This window comes from Cottoperca gobio, chromosome 17 (genome assembly GCF_900634415.1).
Source record: "Cottoperca gobio chromosome 17, fCotGob3.1, whole genome shotgun sequence".
Classification (NCBI taxonomy): Eukaryota; Metazoa; Chordata; class Actinopteri; order Perciformes; family Bovichtidae; genus Cottoperca; species Cottoperca gobio.
The window spans coordinates 3,349,993-3,370,362 of record NC_041371.1 but is presented as its reverse complement, the minus strand read 5'-3'; the positions used below and the strand labels follow the sequence as shown (position 1 = coordinate 3,370,362).

Sequence of the window (20,370 nt, the reverse complement as noted above, 5' to 3'; positions counted from 1 at the left end):
AAGTAAAATAAATAAATCTAAATTTCGTTGTACAACCAAAATCCAAATATATTTAGAGTAAAGCAGCAAATATTTACATTGGAGAAGCTGAAGGATTAATTAATTATAGTTAAATAGTTGCCGATTCATTAATTGTCGATCAACTAATCGATCAAATCGACTAATCATCGCAGCTCTAGGAAATTTAAATAAAAATGAACAACTTTAATCACTAGATACTGTGAAAACGTGAGGAGGTTTTGAACAGGGTGCCAGTGTGCAGCCGCAGGGTTGTTTTCACAGCCATGCAGCTTCTGTAACATCATGTTCTTTTTCTCCAGGAGGCCTGAACACACATGTGCTTATACCCCCCGCACACACACACACACACACACACACACAGAAATTCACTGACTGCAACACTGGAGCAAAACACTGAAATCTCATTTATATTTAATTTACGTTATTATAAATAATGCAAGACGCGACTGCTCGCTGAAGAACAATGAAATCATCAACATGACCAGAAATCACCAGATTTAACGAGGAAGCATCAGGTCGGGTCGGTCCTACACTGACAGAGCGTGCAAATGTGGAAGAATTAAACCCAAACTTGTTACCTGAGCAATGTGTTTCTCCAGCACCTTGGCAGCCTTCTTGTAGCCGCTCACCTTCAGGTGCTGGAAGATTAGAAACAGCAGCGCGGCATCTTCCTCCGAAGCCATCCTGTCCGACTGGTGCGACTGGGAAACCAGATAATAACTGGGAAATTATTAAGGAGTTATTAACAGTTCACTTCATGCTCGCTATTCAGCGTGCGGCCATAATCTTCTGACGACGCCCCCCTCGCAATGCAGCATGGGAAGTGGAGTTTTGTTCTGGGCAACACAGAGCACGACAACAAAAGGATCTTTTGAGATTAGATGTCACATAAAATGAAGATAAATGGACAAATTAAAGATTTTACATTCGTATAAGGCCTATGAAATGTGAGTATATAAATATTACAGTATTTAGATCCACGCGTGTACATACTACATAATCATAGGTGCTTTATATATATTTATATAATTTTGTTTACATATTTGTGTACATAATAGTCTTTTATTTGTCCCGCTTTGTTGTCCTTGTTCGTAGGCGTTATGTTTATTTCTGTGCAAGTACATAGACGAAATAAATCAATTTTAAAAAACATACTTTTAAATTAATTTCCCCTTAATTAAAGATAAAGCCCATTAAAATAACTTTAGCTTGTTGGGTACCCTATTATGCATCATCCATCCATTATTTTCTGTTTATTGGCTTTTGTTAATGAAGCGAAATGCAATTTGCCACTTTTAATTGGATTTGAATTTAACAGGCTAAACATCGATTAACGGACTATGGAAACATTTAATGGGATTTTGACAGTAATAACATACTGTTACCCATTAACCATGTCCCATATAATGAGTACATTGCACAATGGCCTGGCACATTATAATTTCTGCAGTTTTTTATTTATTCCATCCTGCAGTTTTATTATTTATTCCATCCTGCAGTTTTATTATTTATTCCATCCTGCAGTTTTATTATTTATTCCATCCTGCAGTGTAGTTCTAGTTGTGCAGCCCAGAGTAGTGTTAGCATATTAACCACATGTTAGTATAGCATGCTAACCTGCTAACAAAAGTAATTTCTGGTCATTTTAGTGTGCATTCTGTCATCATTTACATTGTTAACGAAATAACCACTCAATTAATTTATGGACTATATTTAATTTAAATTCACAACACTTTACCTGCTAGTTAACCGCCAGACCGGAAGTGAAAGCTTTCAGTGGTATTTATAGAATGGGAACTCGGACTGTACCATTTTCAGCAGAGTGCAGGGGTGTAGGTTTTCACTATTGAAGGGAATAGTCTTTCTAAGTACCCTGAATACCTGATATTATTAACATGTCGCTGTAAGAACAATACCAATACGTATTTAGATTTATTATTATTTTTTACATAGATATGTTATTTGATTAATTGATTACATGTGGTTTGTCTGTAGGAGGAGCTTCCTGGTTAATAACAACAGATAGAAGCTCTTCATGTTGACGCTGGTTCAGGTGCAGACCAGAGGCAGAGCATCTTTGCCATATTGTGCAGACTTATGGATCTGCTTTTGAGTTACATTTTGAGTTAGTATCTAATAATTATGGCATAAAAAAGTAACATATAAGCATATAAACTTAAGCTTTGATTTATTTGCTCATAATTTGGGCTCAGAAATGTTCAATACTCATAACTTTCAAAATAAAAGCACAGCCTGAGGAACCAGCTGCAACTTCAATATTTACAAACACCTTTGTGCAGCTCAAACCAAGCAGATACAAAATGTGAATATATAACCCTTAATGCTGCATTTATAAATGGAATATACTTGATTAGGTTAATTGATGTTTATACACCACCAATCCGTTTTATTGCAAGGTATTTAGTAGGTAGGCTTGCACATACAAGGAATTTGTCCTGGTGTTTTGAGACATAAAGATAAACACAGTGCAAAAGTCAAGTTCAAGTTGTTTATTCATCATATGCACAACACTGACATAGAGGCAGACATTATCAATATAAATCTTAACTCTCATGCTAATTAAATATGTTAAAAAAAATAAAAACCGTAAAGTAAAAACTAAATGAGTCTAAACACAGCCTACAAAAAACTAGTGCAAGTTAAAACAAGGAAAATATAACATCAATAAAATACACAAATGTGTAAACGGTAGCCGGAATAAAGTATATAAAAATAAAGTGACAGAATAAGATGCATTATACACACCTGTTCAGACACTTCCTGTCTAATACATGATTTACTTTGATCTGGTTAATGCCAATGTTTGTCTTCATACAAAAACACATTTCTTTCCCTGTGTATGCCTATATATGTTTAGTAGCTTATTTTGTTAAAGCACATTTGACCATGCATCTTTTATCAACATTAGGCTCATTGATTTCTTTGACAATATTTTTAACAATATGTTCTAAATGTTATGTTTGTGTTATTCTAATCTATTCCTTGTTGCTCCAACATACTCATCTTCGAGGGATAATTAGAGTTTTTATTTGTTAAATGAATGCTGTTTCCGTTCTCCCTGTGCTTCATCTCCAGCTGACTTGATGCAGTTTTGCATCTGTACAGTTTGTTGCGTAAAGAGTTCCTGGTTTCCTCCGGAGTGCCAGCTGGCTCCTCTGCCGGGTGAACAGCCTGCAGTCCCGCGAGGCTGTGCTTCAGTCCCGCACCACAAGCAGGGAGGTCCGATACGATGACATTCATCATAAAACTAAACAATCGTATTAAAATAGCGTACAGCCGTTTAACGAATGGTGTAAAAGGCTTATTACCGTTTTCTCATGTGTCAAGGTAACGCTATTAAAGGATGTTAAGCATTTTAGGCTTCAAAGTAAAGCTGCCACGATGGGAGAATTAAATCCAGTTTTAATAGAACATTTAATATTTTGTTTGTGGCCGATTTTACACCACTGCTATTATAGAGGACCATTATTAATTGGTATAATAATAATATATATTTTTATTTTACACTTCTGGAGGCAGAGAGTTGTTAGTAATTTCTCCATTAAGCTAATTGATCTAATTGACGTTACAGTTAAAGTAAAGCAAAGCTATAAAGGGAAATATATTATGTTTAAGAAATAGTTAACTGGGAAAACAACATCTATCTATATATCTAGTTAAGTGTCTAGTTAACTATATATATTATTTACAAGTTTGACATTAGCATTAACATTAGCGTTACGTGTAATGTCTTCTTTCTTCGACCGTTAGCCCCCCTGCCAGCAAGGTTAAAAGCTAACTTTGATAACTATACCGAGCTACGAATATAAGATATATGTATAAACTATACCGAGCTAAGATAGTATGCTTCTCATATACAATAAAAATCTTTTTTATATTACAACCTTAACCACATATTACCAAATGTAGACACCATAAATATCAGAATGCAGAAAGGGCTAGCCTGTGCGGAACTAGTTAGGTAAGCTAGCTAGCTAGGTGACTACTCTTGGAAAATACATTATATATATTCTTTTTTTAATTGCTGAAAGAGAGCATTAATGCTTAATATTTGTCTCTTTTCATGAGTTTGCGTCATATAGGCTACGTTATTTAAAAAATATGGATTATTAACGGTAACGGTTAAGTTAGCTAACGTTAGCGGTTAATTTGGGACCCTGCATAGGTCACTAGTTTATGACGGTGGATGTGTATGTTTATTTTCCCGTTATATTATATTTACCAGATTATCCATTAAACAAACTGACATATTAAACACAAATACAGCACTAAAAAAATATGCAATACGTTTTGACGTTTTATTTTGACAGGCCAGACCGGAAGTGTCGGCGCGGTGCTGAGACTGTCTTGACTTTGGTCGTATTTCATTACGGGGAGTGTGGACGCTCAGACTGAAGGAAGGAAGGTTTTGTGGAAACTTGAGGACATGCGGCGTCTCCTGCGAACTTTATTCAAACCCAACTTCCTACGAGCTGAAGAAAGACCCGAAGGGTGAAGCATGAACTGAGGAAGAGAGGAAGAGGAAGAGGAGGGGGCGAAGAAGAGCCGTTCACTCCCATTGATCCAATATCGAGGTATTGATTTAGGCCTGGCTTTGAAATATAACACTGCTGTTGTGAGGAATAGATGTGCATTCAATTAGAAATGTGTTGATTTGTAACGTGACATGGAGCTATGTGCAGCTGGATGAAACTGTGGTGTCACACTTTGCATCTAAATGAAAACTGATATTAATAAAACTGTATTTCTGATAGAGTTCAGTGAATTAGTAACTTGATACATGCTGCAGATTTCATCAAACAGATTTAATGCAGGGCTAGTCTGTACTTGCATATCCTGAAGTAAGGCTGTCACAGAGAAGCACACACACTAAAGTAGAGGGGAGAGGTGTGTGTTCTCATGAACAGCAGACCAGCTGAGACATCAGGACAGTAGTGATGTTCACCACACGGCTGCTTTCAGTCTGTCTTACTTATGAACTCAACATTGCATGCTGCTCTTGGCTTTGAAGTTTCTATGCATGTCATAAATTAAATAGAGTATACAATCAGCTGTTCCCTTCCTCTCACAGAACACTAAATAACACTTGACTGCATGTCAAACTGCAGCTTTCTCAGAGAAAATAAAGGGTTAAAAATGACAAAAAGAAACTATAAAATCTAATGTAAAGCCGTTAATCAGCCCTGAAACATCTAGTGAGACGCAGTGCAGGAAGATTCCTTCTCTTAAGTAAAGGTCCTGCATTGAAACGGTTAAGTATGTAAGAACAATCGAGAAAATGTACTTAAAGTATTAAAAGTAAAAGTACTCAAAGCAGAGAAATTGTCAAAAAGTAAAAAAAAAACAACAACAATCAAAATAGTTCCCATTCATTCAGTCAATCCGTTGTATTGTATTTCCAGGTGCAGTAATTTAAACATCATGTTTCTATAAGCTCTTCATATGTTTTGTTTGCAAAAATCTAAATTCGTCAAGTAACTAAAGCGGTCAGATAACTACAGTGAAGTAGAAAGAACAATCTCTCCCTCTGTAGACATATAAAGTAACATGAAATACTCATAAAGTACCTCAGATTTGCACTTAGTACTCGAGTACTCGAGTACTTAGTTACATTCCACCGCTGCTGCGAAGTCGAGTGGGTTTTAAGTGGATGAACAACCGTTTCTTTTCCAAAGAGGCGACAACAACAATGTCTGGCAGCATTCCTTCATGTGCTGCTCACCGCCGGTGAATCAGCCTTAATAAATCACACACACAGCCTCTGTCAGTGGGATGCACTGTCTGCAGGGGGGGGGGGGGGGGGCTCTGACACCGGGCGGAGGGTCCCGCTTTCAGGAGCTTCATTTCCTGTCTTGTTTGAACTCTATGGTAACTTTTAGGCGAGAGTGTGTGTGGTGGTGATTTACATTTTAACATAATTTTCTCTGTTTCACGTGTAAACTGAATATATTTGGGGTTTTGAACAGTGGCTCAGGCAAAACAAGCGATTTGAAGACGTCACGTTGGGCTCTCACAACTTGTTTTTACATTTATTGACAAATTAGGATTGATAGATCCAGTAACTGTTAGTTTAAGATATAAAATGCATCGCAACACCATCACAAACTCCAACCTCAGACAGTCAAAAGCTGAATATTTTTAGTTTCATCACATTATAAGTTCACTACGAGATTTACTTTGTAGTAAATACATTGTAAAAAAATACATGTCTGTGTGTGTAGTTACACAAATGACATTTTAATACAACGTGTTAAAGCACTGATTGTCGGGTTAATACAAAATAAATAAGATTAGGACAATATTTACAGAGAAAACACCTACAATTGCCATTTACACCGTGTTAACTCTCCCTTTAACATCAATGAGCAGGACTTCTTCATGGCAGAATTAAATTTAAAACGATTTTACATTAATTAAATACCTTAATCTGTCATTTAATTTGTTGGATTAGACAAAAACAGACACAATCTGGTTAATTGATGCATAAACTGTTGACTGGATCATGATATATATTCAATATTAACACTTATAATTATATATACAGTAAAAGTCCCATTCAAACTGTTTCTGCTCTCTCAGGCACGACTTATATTTTCATCCCTTTTTATTGGTTTCATTCAATTCCAAAGATTATAACGGTTTAAACAAAGACCTCCTCAGAGCTCGGCACTCTCACCAGATGGATTTGTTTCAGATCACAGTCACAGCCAAGTTGGCAAGTCCATCTCAAACGTGGTTTTATGATCTACACTTAGTCCGCCAGTGATGGCATGTGCGTGTGAATTTGTGCCGACTCGAACATTTTCGAGCTTTACTCCCCTGGAGTTTTGTTCGTGGAAGTTTTTCGCTCTATTGTTTTTTCTTTGTTCCCTGCAGAGCTGCAGTAACGATGAAGGCTGCTGCTGCCGCCGCCGTGGCTCTCACTGTGCTGAGAGTCTTCTTCAGCCTGGACTGTCTGTCTGCTCTGTCAGACAGACACACTCCGGAGGACGAGGCAGAACCACAGAAGAAGAAGAACCAGCCGCACATCATCTTTATCCTCACAGACGACCAGGTGTGTGTGTGTGTGTGTGTGTGTGTGTGTGTGTGTGTGTGTGTGTGTGTGTGTGTGTGTGTGTGTGTGTGTGTGTGTGTGTGTGTGTGTGTGTGTGTGCGTGCGTGCGTGCGTGTGTGTGAAGGCTCTTATTAAGTCACATGCTAGCAGCAGTGACTCCCAGACTTCAAATATACGATGTTAACATAAGAATAGATGTTTTACTACATCTCGTACACCACAAACTCAGCTGTTGGTGATAATATTATTCAAATTCCAAAAAGACTTCATTTGTAATTAAATAGATTAGTAAAAGTATCGGTATCGGTATCAGCCTAAAAAATGGAGAATCAGCCTTCAAAGTGTTTCTTCTGTGAGGTTCAGTAATCCTGCTTCCAATAAAATTACCAGTTTTTGTTTATTTGTTTCCTTTTCACATGAAATAAACAACATGTTCCACAGAAAAGACACAAGCAGAAGCTGATAGCGGCGCTGCACGATGCACGATGAATGATGCACGATGAATGATGCACGATGCACGATGCACGATGCACGATGCACGATGCACGATGCACGATGAACGATGCACGATGCACGATGAACGATGCACGATGAACGATGCACGGTGCACGGTGCATGGTGCACGGTGCACGATGCATGATGCACGATGCACGATGCACAATGCATGATGCATGATGCATGATGCATGATGCACAAGTCTCTCACACCTGAAGCGGACTAAAGTAAATCTCTATCAGTTGTCTCAGAAGATAACTTCTGGTGGTCAGAGGAGTAAACATCTCCTACATACAGGAAGATTTAAACAGCTGTGTTCTATAAAGTGTCACGTGAGGAATAAACACAAGTAGTGTTTAAACCGTCAAGTTAATTTAGTCTCTACAGATGTTCTGTGTAAATCATCTAAATGTGAAACATTCAACACAACTCTGTCACGACTTAACTCAGGGCTTCAACGACATCGGCTACCACAACCCGACCATCAAGACTCCCACTCTGGACAAACTGGCGGCAGAGGGCGTGACGCTGGAGAACTACTACGTTCAGCCCATCTGCACGCCGTCACGCAGCCAGCTCATCACCGGCAGGTAAAGAAGATCCTCAGGGCAACTTTTATTATTACAAATACATCTGTGTGGTTTAACCCTTGTGCTGTCTTCACTTCCTGTTCACTCCCCGTGTCCTGAGGGTAAACAATGACCCTCCTCCACTAAACCTCTTAGATAAAAGCAGCTTCATTGAATTTTCAACCCAAAATCTATTGAGCATGAAGAACCAACCTGTAATGAACCAAACACTTTATAAATGTCTTAGTTTTCCCCTTCTCACTTTGCAGAAAGACTTTTATGAGTGGACACCACTCGTTGTTCTTCGACAGCTCACTGGTTATGAGGGTTTTCTTACTAAAGTAGAGGAATATTATTATCACTTCATTGTCCAGCTTTAGATAGAACTCATGTAGCCTGAGAAAGTAAAAGAAATGTGCAATAAAAAGGGTAATCTGTGTGTGTGTGTGTGTGTGTGTGTGTGTGTGTGTGTGTGTGTGTGTGTATAACTGACTGTGACTGTAATCTTAACTGCCGGGTCACTCTGTGTACCTTGGTGGGGTACAGCTCCCATGATATTATAAAAACATTTTCTTTGACTTTAGGAAAAGTCCTCAAATTTCAAGTTGAAAAAAGGTCGTTTAGGGTTTTTTCTCTGCTGCTAAACATCGCGGGGGTCATTGTTGACCCTGAGACAACACGAGGGTTAAGCAGCTTTTATTTAGTTTGTTCTAAAGCTGCAGCTAATGATCCTTTTCAGTCTGTTTGTCCAACAGTCCTAAATCCAAAGATGTTCAATAGACCAAAAGAAAAACAAAGAAGAATAGAGAAGTTTAGAAGTTGGAACCTGGAACTGTTAAGATAACTTTAACGATCATCTGATCATCAAAGTGTCCGTCGAATGACTAGTTTCAGCATTAATTCATATTCCTATTTTACTCTCGTGTCATCAGATTATTATAAATGATTGTTCATTATCTTTTTCATTATTAGGACAAGAGAAGACTTTTTTGATCCCGTAGTTTATATATTTATGGTACAGGAGCTCAAGAAGAATTATCTAGTTTGAATAATAATCTGATGGAGTGTGTGTCTACAGTGTGTGAGCAGTTAGTCAAGTCTCGTCTGCTTCCAGATATCAGATCCACACAGGACTCCAACACTCCATAATCAGACCGAGCCAGCCGAGCTGTCTGCCCTCACACATGGACACTCTGCCCGAGAGGCTCCGCGAGGCCGGGTACTCCACACACATGGTGGGCAAGTGGCACCTGGGCTTCTACAGGTGAGCCGGAGGTTACACAGGTGGAGGAATAAGAGCAGGAGCTTCTGTTCTATAGTCACTATAAACAGTTATTAACCATAAAACACACCAAGCTTCATGTCTGCTCATTGCTATTTATTTATTCCACAAGTCAGAAGTTGAAATGTGTAATATTTTATGACGAGTTTGGGACTTAATGATGGTAACAAATACAGAAGAATACATTTTGGGGTTTTTTTTTGACACATGATCCCCAAACCTTAAACCTGGCAGAGATGACGAAGCAGCTTCACAACTTTTGTTTAAATCGGTAAATGTTTGAAGCTGCTTGTGTATAAACTCAGTTTTACTTTGACCCTTTTCTCCAGGAAGGCTTGCCTGCCCACCAGAAAAGGTTTCGACAGTTTCTTTGGTTCTTTAACAGGAAGTGTGGATTACTACAGGTAACACTATAGGATCTTTATGATTATTAAAAGGAATACTTGTTGTCTGTATCTATTTCTATAACTCACATGTCTCCGTCTGTCCCCAGTTACGGGTCCTGTGATGGCCCGGGGCTGTGTGGGTATGATCTCCATGACGACGAGGGCGTGGCGTGGGGCCAGGAAGGAAAGTACTCCACCACGCTCTTCACACAGAGAGCTCGCAAGATCCTGGAGAGTCACGACCCCACGGACAGACCGCTCTTCCTGCTGCTCTCCCTGCAGGTATCACGCTGAGCTTTCACATCGGAAGAAAGGGAAATAAAAACATCTCTGGATTCAAGTTTAAGCCTCAAACTCAAGAAGAAAGAGAGAAAACTCAGCATGACGTGTGTTGTGATGCTGGTTTATGACTCGATGTGGGGACTCATTAAAGTTTGTGTTCGTCTGCGAGCGTCAGAGACAGTTTGGACCCTTTAATTAAAAGTGTGACGCACAGAAAACTCAAAAAAGTTTGAGAAAATCTGGCAATGTTGTTTTAAAAGAGTAACACACAGTTTAATAACACGTAGCTGATCATACCGTGATATTAACAGAAATTAATCATTTGTGTGGAGAAGTCGACCATTTTCCTTTATTTCTTTCACATGTCCGCTCCTTTCTCTCATACACATACAATCATATTTAAATCATGATGTTATTATTATCATTGCTATGATTATACTTTCATCCTCGTTTAACTTGCTTAGTTTTATGCATGTATTATGTTCTGCACCAATAATTACATAATGAATAAATAAAATGAACACAAGTTAATGTTTTCTCCTGCAGGCAGTTCACACTCCTCTACAGACGCCCAAGTCCTACATCTACCCGTACCGCGACATGGCTAACGTCGCCAGGAGAAAGTTTGCCGCCATGGTGTCCACGGTGGACGAGGCGGTCCGAAACGTCACCTACGCTCTGAGAAAATACGGATACTACCGCAACAGCGTTATCATCTACTCCACCGACAACGGAGCCCAGCCATACACCGGAGGGAGCAACTGGCCGCTACGAGGCCGAAAGGTACGAATATAGCTAAATATTGTACGTGAACTTTGACTGCTTATAGGCAAGACTTGCTGGAATATTAACACGCAAACATCAACACGTGTACAGAACATGCTAACCAACATGCTAACCAACATGCTAACCAACCTTCTAACCAACATGCTAACTAACATGCTAACCAACCTTCTAACCAACATGCTAACCAACATGCCAACCAACAGCAACCAACATGCCAATCAACATGCCAACCAACATGCTAACCAACATGCCAACCAACAGCAACCAACATGCCAACCAACATGCCAACCAACATGCTAACCAAAATGCTAACCAACATGCCAACCAACATGCTAACCAACATGCTAACCAACCTTCTAACAACATGCTAACCAACATGCTAACCAACCTTCTAACAACATGCTAACCAACATGCCTCACAAGTGGCAAAGATCTAAGAATAGTAAAGTAATATTAGTTAAAATGCTAAAATACAACAAATTGCTTGTTGAATAAAAAAATAAAAAAATATTTTATTGACAGAAACACAAAAGACACCAATGAAAAAAGATGATAGCTTCATGTAGAGCTCTCTCCAGACTGACTGAACTGACTGTGTTTCCAGGGGACGTACTGGGAAGGCGGCGTCCGTGGAGTCGCGTTCGTTCACAGCCCCCTGCTGAGACGCAGGAGACGGGTCTCCAAAGCTCTGCTGCACATCACAGACTGGTTCCCCACCCTGGTGGGTCTGGCCGGGGGAAACACCAGCCGGGTCGGTGGAACTTCTACTATTCCCTACCTTTTTCTTTAATAAGTCTTTTGTTGCATGTTTTGTCATTGATGCCTTCAGGGAAAGGTAAATGCTGTGGAGGATCCACCATCACACTGTAAAACAGACCATATCTAGGGATGTGTTTCTCCCCACGGCCCCCCAGGCTGCTGATATGAGCGATGACTTTACTGTAAGGCTTTATTTCAGTGTTCTCGCTCTGTATGTTCTCGTAGCCGTCGTGTCTCCCTCACATTCATGCCTGAGTTTATCCGTCGACATAAATCTTCATTTTGAACTGCGCTGCTGTAAAACTGTCCTTATTTAGTGTGATGTAGATCAGCGTGCTCTTTAATTATTATGATAAGTGCACGCTTTCTAAACAACATGGACGCTTTGAGTTTTAGACATCAATTACTTTTATTGGCATGTCAGTGCCGTCTGTCTTCAGCTCCCAAAGAGTTTTCTTGGCATAATAAGCAAGAAGCTTTCCAGTGCCAACGCAGACCAACAAGGATCTCTTGGCTACAATGAGACAGAAGCTCGGTCGCCTGCATTACCAAAGGAAATGTATTATTATTGCTTTTCTTCTGGCGTGCAAGGAACGAGTGTCACAGCACCTCTTATCACTCGACACTGTGTATTCTTTGTGACGTGTATTTGTCTCCCTCTCAGAGTCGGGGCCTGGATGGGTTTGATGTCTGGCCCACCATCAGCGAGGGGAAGGAGTCACCACGTCAGGAGATCCTTCACAACATTGACCCTCTGCACAAACCTCCTGTTCACAGCATGAACTGGGCCGTCAGCACAGAGAAGGCCTCGGGTAACTCCCAAAATATGTGTCAACTGATAATACATGAATGTTAATGCTGGTGGTAGTTATGTGTACAGCAGCAGGGTCGGTAGTTCTTTGCTTGTTATTAGCCATAAATCTGTATATAAATGTTTTTCCACTTTGGTTCACACTGAAATATTTGTATGAATTCTCTCCTGTCGCTTCTTAACTAAGCGCCATCTGATCACATCTTTAAATACATATATACCCAACAAACATATTCAGCAAACTCTCAGTGAACTACAAACATTTATGAGCAGATTCCTGCAAAACTAATGACATTTCTATCAGCCGCACTTTGTGTTTACAGCTAATTGGTGAACGTTAGCATGCTCGTACATTACACTACACATCAGCATGTTAGCATTTAGCTCACGCACAGCTTCTAGCAGATACTTCTGTGCGAGAAGAAAGAACGGAGCGAGGAAGAGAAGTAAGAAAAGTCACAGGAAGGGAAGCGAGATAACTGGGATTTAAAAACTAAACTAAAGTTAAAGGAGCGTTTAATTTATATTCCTCATTCCTCCAACGTGTGTGTTTTCTTTGAATTGTCAGTAAACAAATCGAAAGGCCCAAAGAAGCCAAAGAAGAAGAAGATCCTGAAACAGAAACTGAAGCAGAAGTCGGCGTTCAAGTTGAAGACCACCAAGAAACCTCGGTCGTTTTCCCATCATGCCGCTAAACCCAAACTCAAGTCGAAGCCCCTTCCCAAGCCGAAGCTTAAGCCCCTTCAGAAATCAAAACTCAAACTCAAACCCAAAACCAAAGTCTACCCCCAGAACCAGAGACCGTCACTTTACAGTCCACATCTGAAGTCCCACTCCGGCAGTGCTCCGTCAGGAACATCTCGCCCTAAACCTCCACGTGTGAAGCCAAAATCCAGGCGGAACATATCCCAGAACCAGAACCTGTCACGGTCAAGACCACCTCCACATAAAACCAAGACACAGCTCAAAGTACATTTAAAGTCCAGGCGGACATTATCCCAATACCAGAACGTGTCCCAGCCAGAGACGCCACAGCTCAAACCCCATCCCACGCCTCAGTTAGGTCTCGCCTCGTCCCAGTCGGTGTGGGACGCGTCAGTCCAGGCTGCCATCAGAGTTGGAGACTGGAAGCTGCTGACAGGAGACCCAGGCCACGGAGACTGGGTCCCCCCACAGGTACTGCAGCACATTAACACCCATTGTAAAGGGATAGTTCAAGAGTTTTTGCATTGTATGATATGTTATCTCGTCTCACCAGACTCCATTCACAAAAATAGACATTTTACCTCGCAGAAATCGGGAGTGGCTGGTTTACCGCCGCGTCGATCCCTTCGTTTGTTTGTGTTATTTTGTGGCTTTGATGTTTTAAAGGGTTAGTTCAGATTCACCAGTCACAAAATAACAAAAACTAAATAATCGTTTGAGGAAGCAGCTCCCGTGTTCTGCAAAGTAAAATGACTGTTTTTGTCAATGCAGTCTGGTGGCTTAGACGAGAGCAGAGAGGATGTAACGGCTAATTGCACATTTTGATTCTCAGGTATTGTCCACTTTCCCTGGTCGCTGGTGGAACCTCGAACGTGCCGTCTCCCCGCTCCCCAAATCCTCCCCCCCCAAAAACGTCTGGTTGTTCAACATCACGGCCGACCCGTGCGAGCGGCAGGACCTGGCAGACCAGAGGCCAGACGTGGTGCAGCAGCTCATGGTCCGACTCGCCTTTTATAACCAAACGGCCGTGCCGGTTTATTTTCCGCCCGACGATCCTCGAGCCGATCCCAGCCGGCACAGCGGGGCCTGGGTACCCTGGGTGGAAGAAGAGGAGGACGAGGAGGGGAAATATGACGGAGTCTACAAGAAAGATAAGAACAAGAGGAAGAGGAAGAAGCCGAAGTGCCCGCTGTGCAAGCTGCAGTCGTTCTTTCTGAAACTGAACACCAGGATGATGTCCAACGGGATCTGAAGCGTTGACGTGTCAAAGACTTTTTAAAATGTTGTTTGTTACATTTTCTCTTCCTCAAACAAGTGAAGAAAGTGGTAACTGAGTTAATTCAGTTAAAGCGAACCTCTTTCTAACAAGTCCTTGTCACTGGCTTCACTTTGTTGTGCCTCTAAGCATCAAGTGAAAACTGTTGATTTTACTTTTACTCTGAAAACATTTATAACAATGTTGAATATGGACATTATGTTCACGCGTGCAGTAAACGTCACATCTGAGGTGACGCTGCATCGGAGAGAACTTCATGTGTAAGACTTGATTGAGGCTTTTCCTTAACTTTTAAAAGGTCAGTTCACTCAAAACACATCATGTTTGTGAGTAACTCTGGATGTCATGCAGGTAAAGGTTTACGTTGTTGGTCGGTTTGGTAGAAAATAGTTTTGAATTCCAAACTCTTCTGATGGTAAGGTGGCTTTTCAGCTCCGTCACCTGATTCATTATGTGATTTTATCATTTGTTTTCCACTGTTTTGCGACAGAAGCCCTGAAAAGCAAGTGTGGGGAAATTAATTCTGATGTTTTCTCTCCTTTGTTTACGACTTAAGAACAGGTGGAGCAATTCAAATATCTTTTTATGTTCCTTATTTATTTATATTTCTGTGAAACAGCTGAGGGATCATTTTGTGTTTTTTGTTGTAATACTCATTTAGGCCACACGAGGCTGACGCCAGATGTTTGACTCAAAGCTTTCGTGTTTTCTTCCAGGTGCATCGAGAACTTAAAACTCACCTGGAAGAAAACATGAATGCTGGCAAATCTTTATTTCCACCAGCTGTTAACAATGTAAACAATTAAAGAACTTAGAAAGATTATCCTGTTCTTAAATCAGAAACCAGGAGACCTCACTGTCCTCTCAGGGCTTCCGTAGTTTCTTCTTCTTCACTCACAAACTGAGTTCTTGACACTGCGCCGCAGTAAAATGTATTTTGTAAAGGATTTGATTATGTTTCTTTGAGCAGAATGAACCCGAGAGCCACTGTTTGTAACGTGTTTACAGCAACAGTTCATAAACAAACGTTTACTTCTAATTGTTTTTGTCACATGCAACAAAATAGGACGATGTTTTAATATCTAGTTTTTTTACGTTACTGTTTGAATGTATTGCCAATGTCAAGCAAATTTTGAATTACTACATTCTACTGTGATCAGCAGAAACTGCTATTATTCAGCCCTATATACTAACACAATATTAATGTGTGAACATGTTGAAGACATTAAGTGACGAGAGCTAAAAGCTCATCTTGAAATAAAGTGTTCGAACACGTTTTATCCAGATTTAGGGGAAAGATGAAGTCATTTAAACCCACTTATCTTTAGTTTTGAGGAGTAACACGTTGACAGGTGCATGTTTTTCATGTTTACAGCTGTGTACTGATGTCCAAACATAAACCTTCCCTTCACAGATTTAGTCCCAATATTTGTGAATTGTCACTAAAAGTTCACATATTCAGAAAACAGAGTTGCAGCCGAGCGTTAACCAGCATTAGAATCCTCTTTGAAGTAACATGTTGGTTTCCTCCCCTCGAGCGAGACACCTAACCTCTAAATATTTCAGTGTGTTTGCACAATATTTAACAAACCACGACTGTGGCCGCTCTGCAGCAGCAGCCAGTGAGCGTGCAGCAGAGTGCTCCTGAGAAACCCTTTAAATGGACGCTTGATGTCTCCACCTTGAGTAAATAAAGGTCAAATAAAATGAACTGTGTCCTTTTATGTTGACTGGAAACAGCGCACCATTCATCACGGGTCTGTTTTAGTCAAATGTTTTAATGTGGGGGTTTCTTTTGGGAAAGTCCGACTGGAGTCACGAGTGTTTGAAAGCACATTTAAAAGCTAATATTCCGCCTCTTCAGTGCACAGAGCGAACACTTTGATATGTAGGTATGTCAGCACAAAGCTTGCCTGTTACTCTACTTTACTTAATCCAAGTCTTAAATCCTCGTTTTGTGAATGAAGTCTGGTGTAAAGCTCGAGGTTGTTATTCATGAATGTTTAACAGAAGATAAGATAAAGAAGAATTGTGTGTCATGTTAGAAACTCAATGCACACGACACGTTTAACCACCTGGTGGCGCCAGATGTCAACAATCCCCGAGGATCTAAAACCTCCACAAACACAAACTTGGGCTCAAACAGGATTTTCCACGCTCGCCGCTGCCTTCCTTCTTCACACTGTTTCCACGGGGGAATAATTGTTTCTTTTATCCCCCATCACTAAAGGGGATTATGTAATCCTCTGGGATTTAAATATCAGGATTCAGAAAGCAGTTTGGCTGCAGATGCTGCCAACCCCCAAAACCAAGAAGACATCTGAGAGAAAACACACCAATCAAATGTTGTGGATAAAATACAAAGTGTGTGAACTCTGTTTGATGAAGGCGTTCACAACTTCACGTTGGTTTATTCTTCCAAGAGAAAATACATATTTCAGGTTTCCATACCAAAAACTTCACAACATGAGCTGTCAGGATCTCACACACACACACACTCACACTCCACACACACACACACACACACACACGTTGTGTAACTAATAATCCTGCCTACATCCTGCTCCCTCCAGGGAACCAGGGGAATATGAGCTCTGCAGAAGCACGTGGGCGGCGATGAGCCCGGGATCCCTCAGAGCTGCTGTCTGGACGGTTTCTGCTGACACAATCAGAAACTCATAATTGAGTTGTGTTCTGTTGCATCGACTCGAGCCTCGGCTTGTTCTCTTGTATTAGATTAAAGACAAACACAAGAGAACAAAGACGTGATGTTCCCTCAGAGTTGTGATGCTTCAGACAGGTACAGAGTGATGACAGACACCTCAGTGCATTAAACTCCTGACGCTGGATGTTCCTTAAACTCTCTTTTTAAGTTTTGGAAATGTGTTTTATACCCATTATCATTTACCTGACATGGACAGGACCAACTGTACGTGAAGAGATATAGATATAGATATATATATATATATATATATATATATATATATATATATATATATATATAATGTATACAGTAAAGGGATCCAACTCCTCCTACACATGCTGAATAATACATGCTTCTTATCTAATCTCTTTACATTAATATTTATCTATATATAAGTTATTTTCCTAATTTGCACAGGTCTCCAACATGAGGTCCGTGACCCCTACAGGGTCCTCAGAGTTACTGCAGGGGGGCAACAATGACATGAATCCAACATAATATATATATATATATATATATATATATTATTAACCTACGATAAATCACTGTGTGGCATCATTCCATAACTAGTCCGCTACATATTAGTATTTTAATAGCTTAGTATTGTCGACACCTTTAAAAGGAATGTTTATAAAAAGCACGTAAACGGTTTAATATTCTGAGGTTCCAGCTGAAGCAACGTTTTGATTTGTTAAATTATATCTAAAACAAATATACAGCAGGAGATAAATGTGGATGTGATTGTATAAGTTGCTGAAACGACCGGTTTGCTTGTTTTATTTCATTTTGCTCATTTTGTCTTTGAGATTAATTCAAGTTTTTTCTCATTATCTGAAATGTTTCGTTGTCTCTCGCAGATATTTTGACACGGCGAAGTAAAGTGTCGCTAAAGGAGAATATTTCTGTTGGACTGTTCTGCCTCTCTAAGGTGTTCTAAGGTGTTCTTAGGTGTACTCCGTTGTACTCCTGCAACACGTGTCAGGTTGTAAAAGTGTCTTTAGTCCCAAATAAAAGTCACAGCACCTTTCTGAAGCATCATTACTCAGCGTGCGTCTGCACAGAGGGAACAGTTTTATAGCAACTCGAGGCACTCGAATCATTTGCAGCCCTGAGAAAGTAAAGCAAGGCCGCCATCATCTTACTGCTTCTTCCTCTGGGATGCATTTCCTTCTTTAAACTTTTAACCGTATTCAACGACCCTACGGTGCAAACACACACAGTGACCAGGCGTAGTTAGAGTCCTGACTCACTACAACCTCAGAGAACTTGGGGGAAAAGAGAATAAAGGCACACAATGCAAAGCATCTCACAGACGGTCAGTGGGATCTCTGCAGACGACCTTGATTTCCCCGTTTGTCCTCTGACTCATGAGCCTTAATGAGCCGCCTGTCCTCAGCGTCTCCACGGTCTGCCGCTCGGTAAGGACTCTCCCGGTACTTGAAGCAGCGACTGCAGCTGAAGATATGAAGCTGGCCGGGGAGATGAAGTCAGTGCACACATGATGAGGCCGGGCCGGGGAAAGACTCTTTGGCTTTGATTTGCGCTCTATAGAGAAAACTACATTTCCAGCAGCAGTTTATACAGAAACACCCGTTTCAATATTATTCATCTCATCATCCTGTGGTGAAGTGTAATCGAGTACATTTACTCCAGTATTTAGTTTACTACTTTACTTAAGTATTTTATATTTCACGTTACTTTATACTTCTACTCCACATTTTAAAAGCAAATATTGCACTTTTTTTACATTTACTTTAGTTACTTTGCATATTCAGATTATTAATACAAAATAAACTAATAAATGAGATATATATATTAATATAAATATATATATATATATTTATATATTAGTATTATATTATATATATATCTAATATATATTATATATATATATATATATCATAAATATATATATAGAAATATATAGTATAATATTAATATAATTACTCTAATATTAAATCTCTCTCTCATGCTTCTCTTCATCTCGTCTCTTCATCTCTAGCCTCTCTCTCTATCTACTTCCTCTCTATCCTCTCCTATCTCATCTTCTATCTTCTCTTCTCTCCATCGTTCATCTCTCTCTCTCTCTTCTCTTCCTCTCTCTCTACTCTCTCTCATCTTCTCTTCTCTCTCTCTCTTCCCTCACTCTCTCTTCTCTCTCTCTCTCTCTTCCCTCCCTCTTCTCTCTCTCTTCTCTCTCTCTCTCTCTCTCTCTTCCTCTCTCTCCTCTCTCTATCTCTCCCCTCTCTCTCCCTCTTCTCTCTCTCCCCTCTCTCTCTCTTCTCTCTCTTCTCTCTCTACTCTTCCCTCTCTCTCTCTTTCTCTTCTCTCTCTTTCTCATCCCCCCCTCCCTCTCTTTTACTCTCTCTCTTCATCCTCCCTCTCTCTCTCCCTTCTCTCTCTCTCTCTCTCTTCCTCTACTTCTCTTCCTCTATCACCTCTATCTCTCTACTCTCAAAATTAATAATTCTGAAATGGGGACTTTAATTATATTCTGATGCCAATACTAGTGTACTTTTACTTCAGTAACAGATCTGAATACTTACATCCAGAGAATATTTGTACAAAATCTCACTGACGAGTTCAATAAACTCAGTAAAAGTCAGTACTAGTTCAGTTAACCTGCAATCTTCACGCAGTTAATTTCTAAACTCAAACTTTCATCAAACACAAAGACGTTGATTTCACACAAACTATTTCATCTTTCTTCTGCGGGCACATTAAAACTGTGACCGCTGATATCAGCTTCTCCAACATCCACAACAACTTTCCTCTTCCTATCTTTGTGGAAGAAGCCATTACAGGCAAAGATCCAAAGATGATGAAGTCAAACACAGTGAACACAATCTGTCTCCGGGTGTCAGACTCCTTTAGTTTCCACCTCTTATTAACTTTCCTCTTCCTCCTCCCAGAAGCAGAATTTAGATTTAAACGTCATCTCTTATGCAATCTGTGTTTACCTGAATGAATAAGAGCCTCGGGTGAACAGATCGTGTTCCTGGCTGGAACTTTTCTCAAACTTTAATGCTCCACTGCAATGCAGCAATACAATATGCTTTAGATCTGATTAGCGCACTCGTTTTAACCACCTTGATGTCTGCAACACGATGGAGAGAACGTCTCCGGTGAACCCCCGCCTGCAGGTTCTGGATGTTTCCTGCAGCAAACTTTAGCTTTAAAAAATAACTTATTTGCTTCTGTATCTAATAAACTTCACAT

General features: G+C 40.2%; 1 protein-coding gene across 1 annotated transcript; it reads left to right on the top strand.

Moving 5' to 3' along the window:
- The first annotated feature begins 836 nt into the window (after positions 1-836).
- Positions 837-16,158, top strand: LOC115022902 (arylsulfatase I-like). The gene is made up of 12 exons (XM_029454012.1): positions 837-968; positions 4,353-4,616; positions 6,919-7,096; positions 8,042-8,181; positions 9,275-9,424; positions 9,772-9,846; positions 9,936-10,110; positions 10,657-10,893; positions 11,501-11,647; positions 12,320-12,467; positions 13,035-13,642; positions 14,004-16,158. Exons 3-12 carry the CDS (start codon positions 6,932-6,934, stop codon positions 14,421-14,423), a joined length of 2,265 nt encoding a protein of 754 aa, XP_029309872.1. The 5' UTR covers positions 837-968; positions 4,353-4,616; positions 6,919-6,931; the 3' UTR covers positions 14,424-16,158.
- The last annotated feature ends 4,212 nt before the right edge of the window (positions 16,159-20,370 follow it).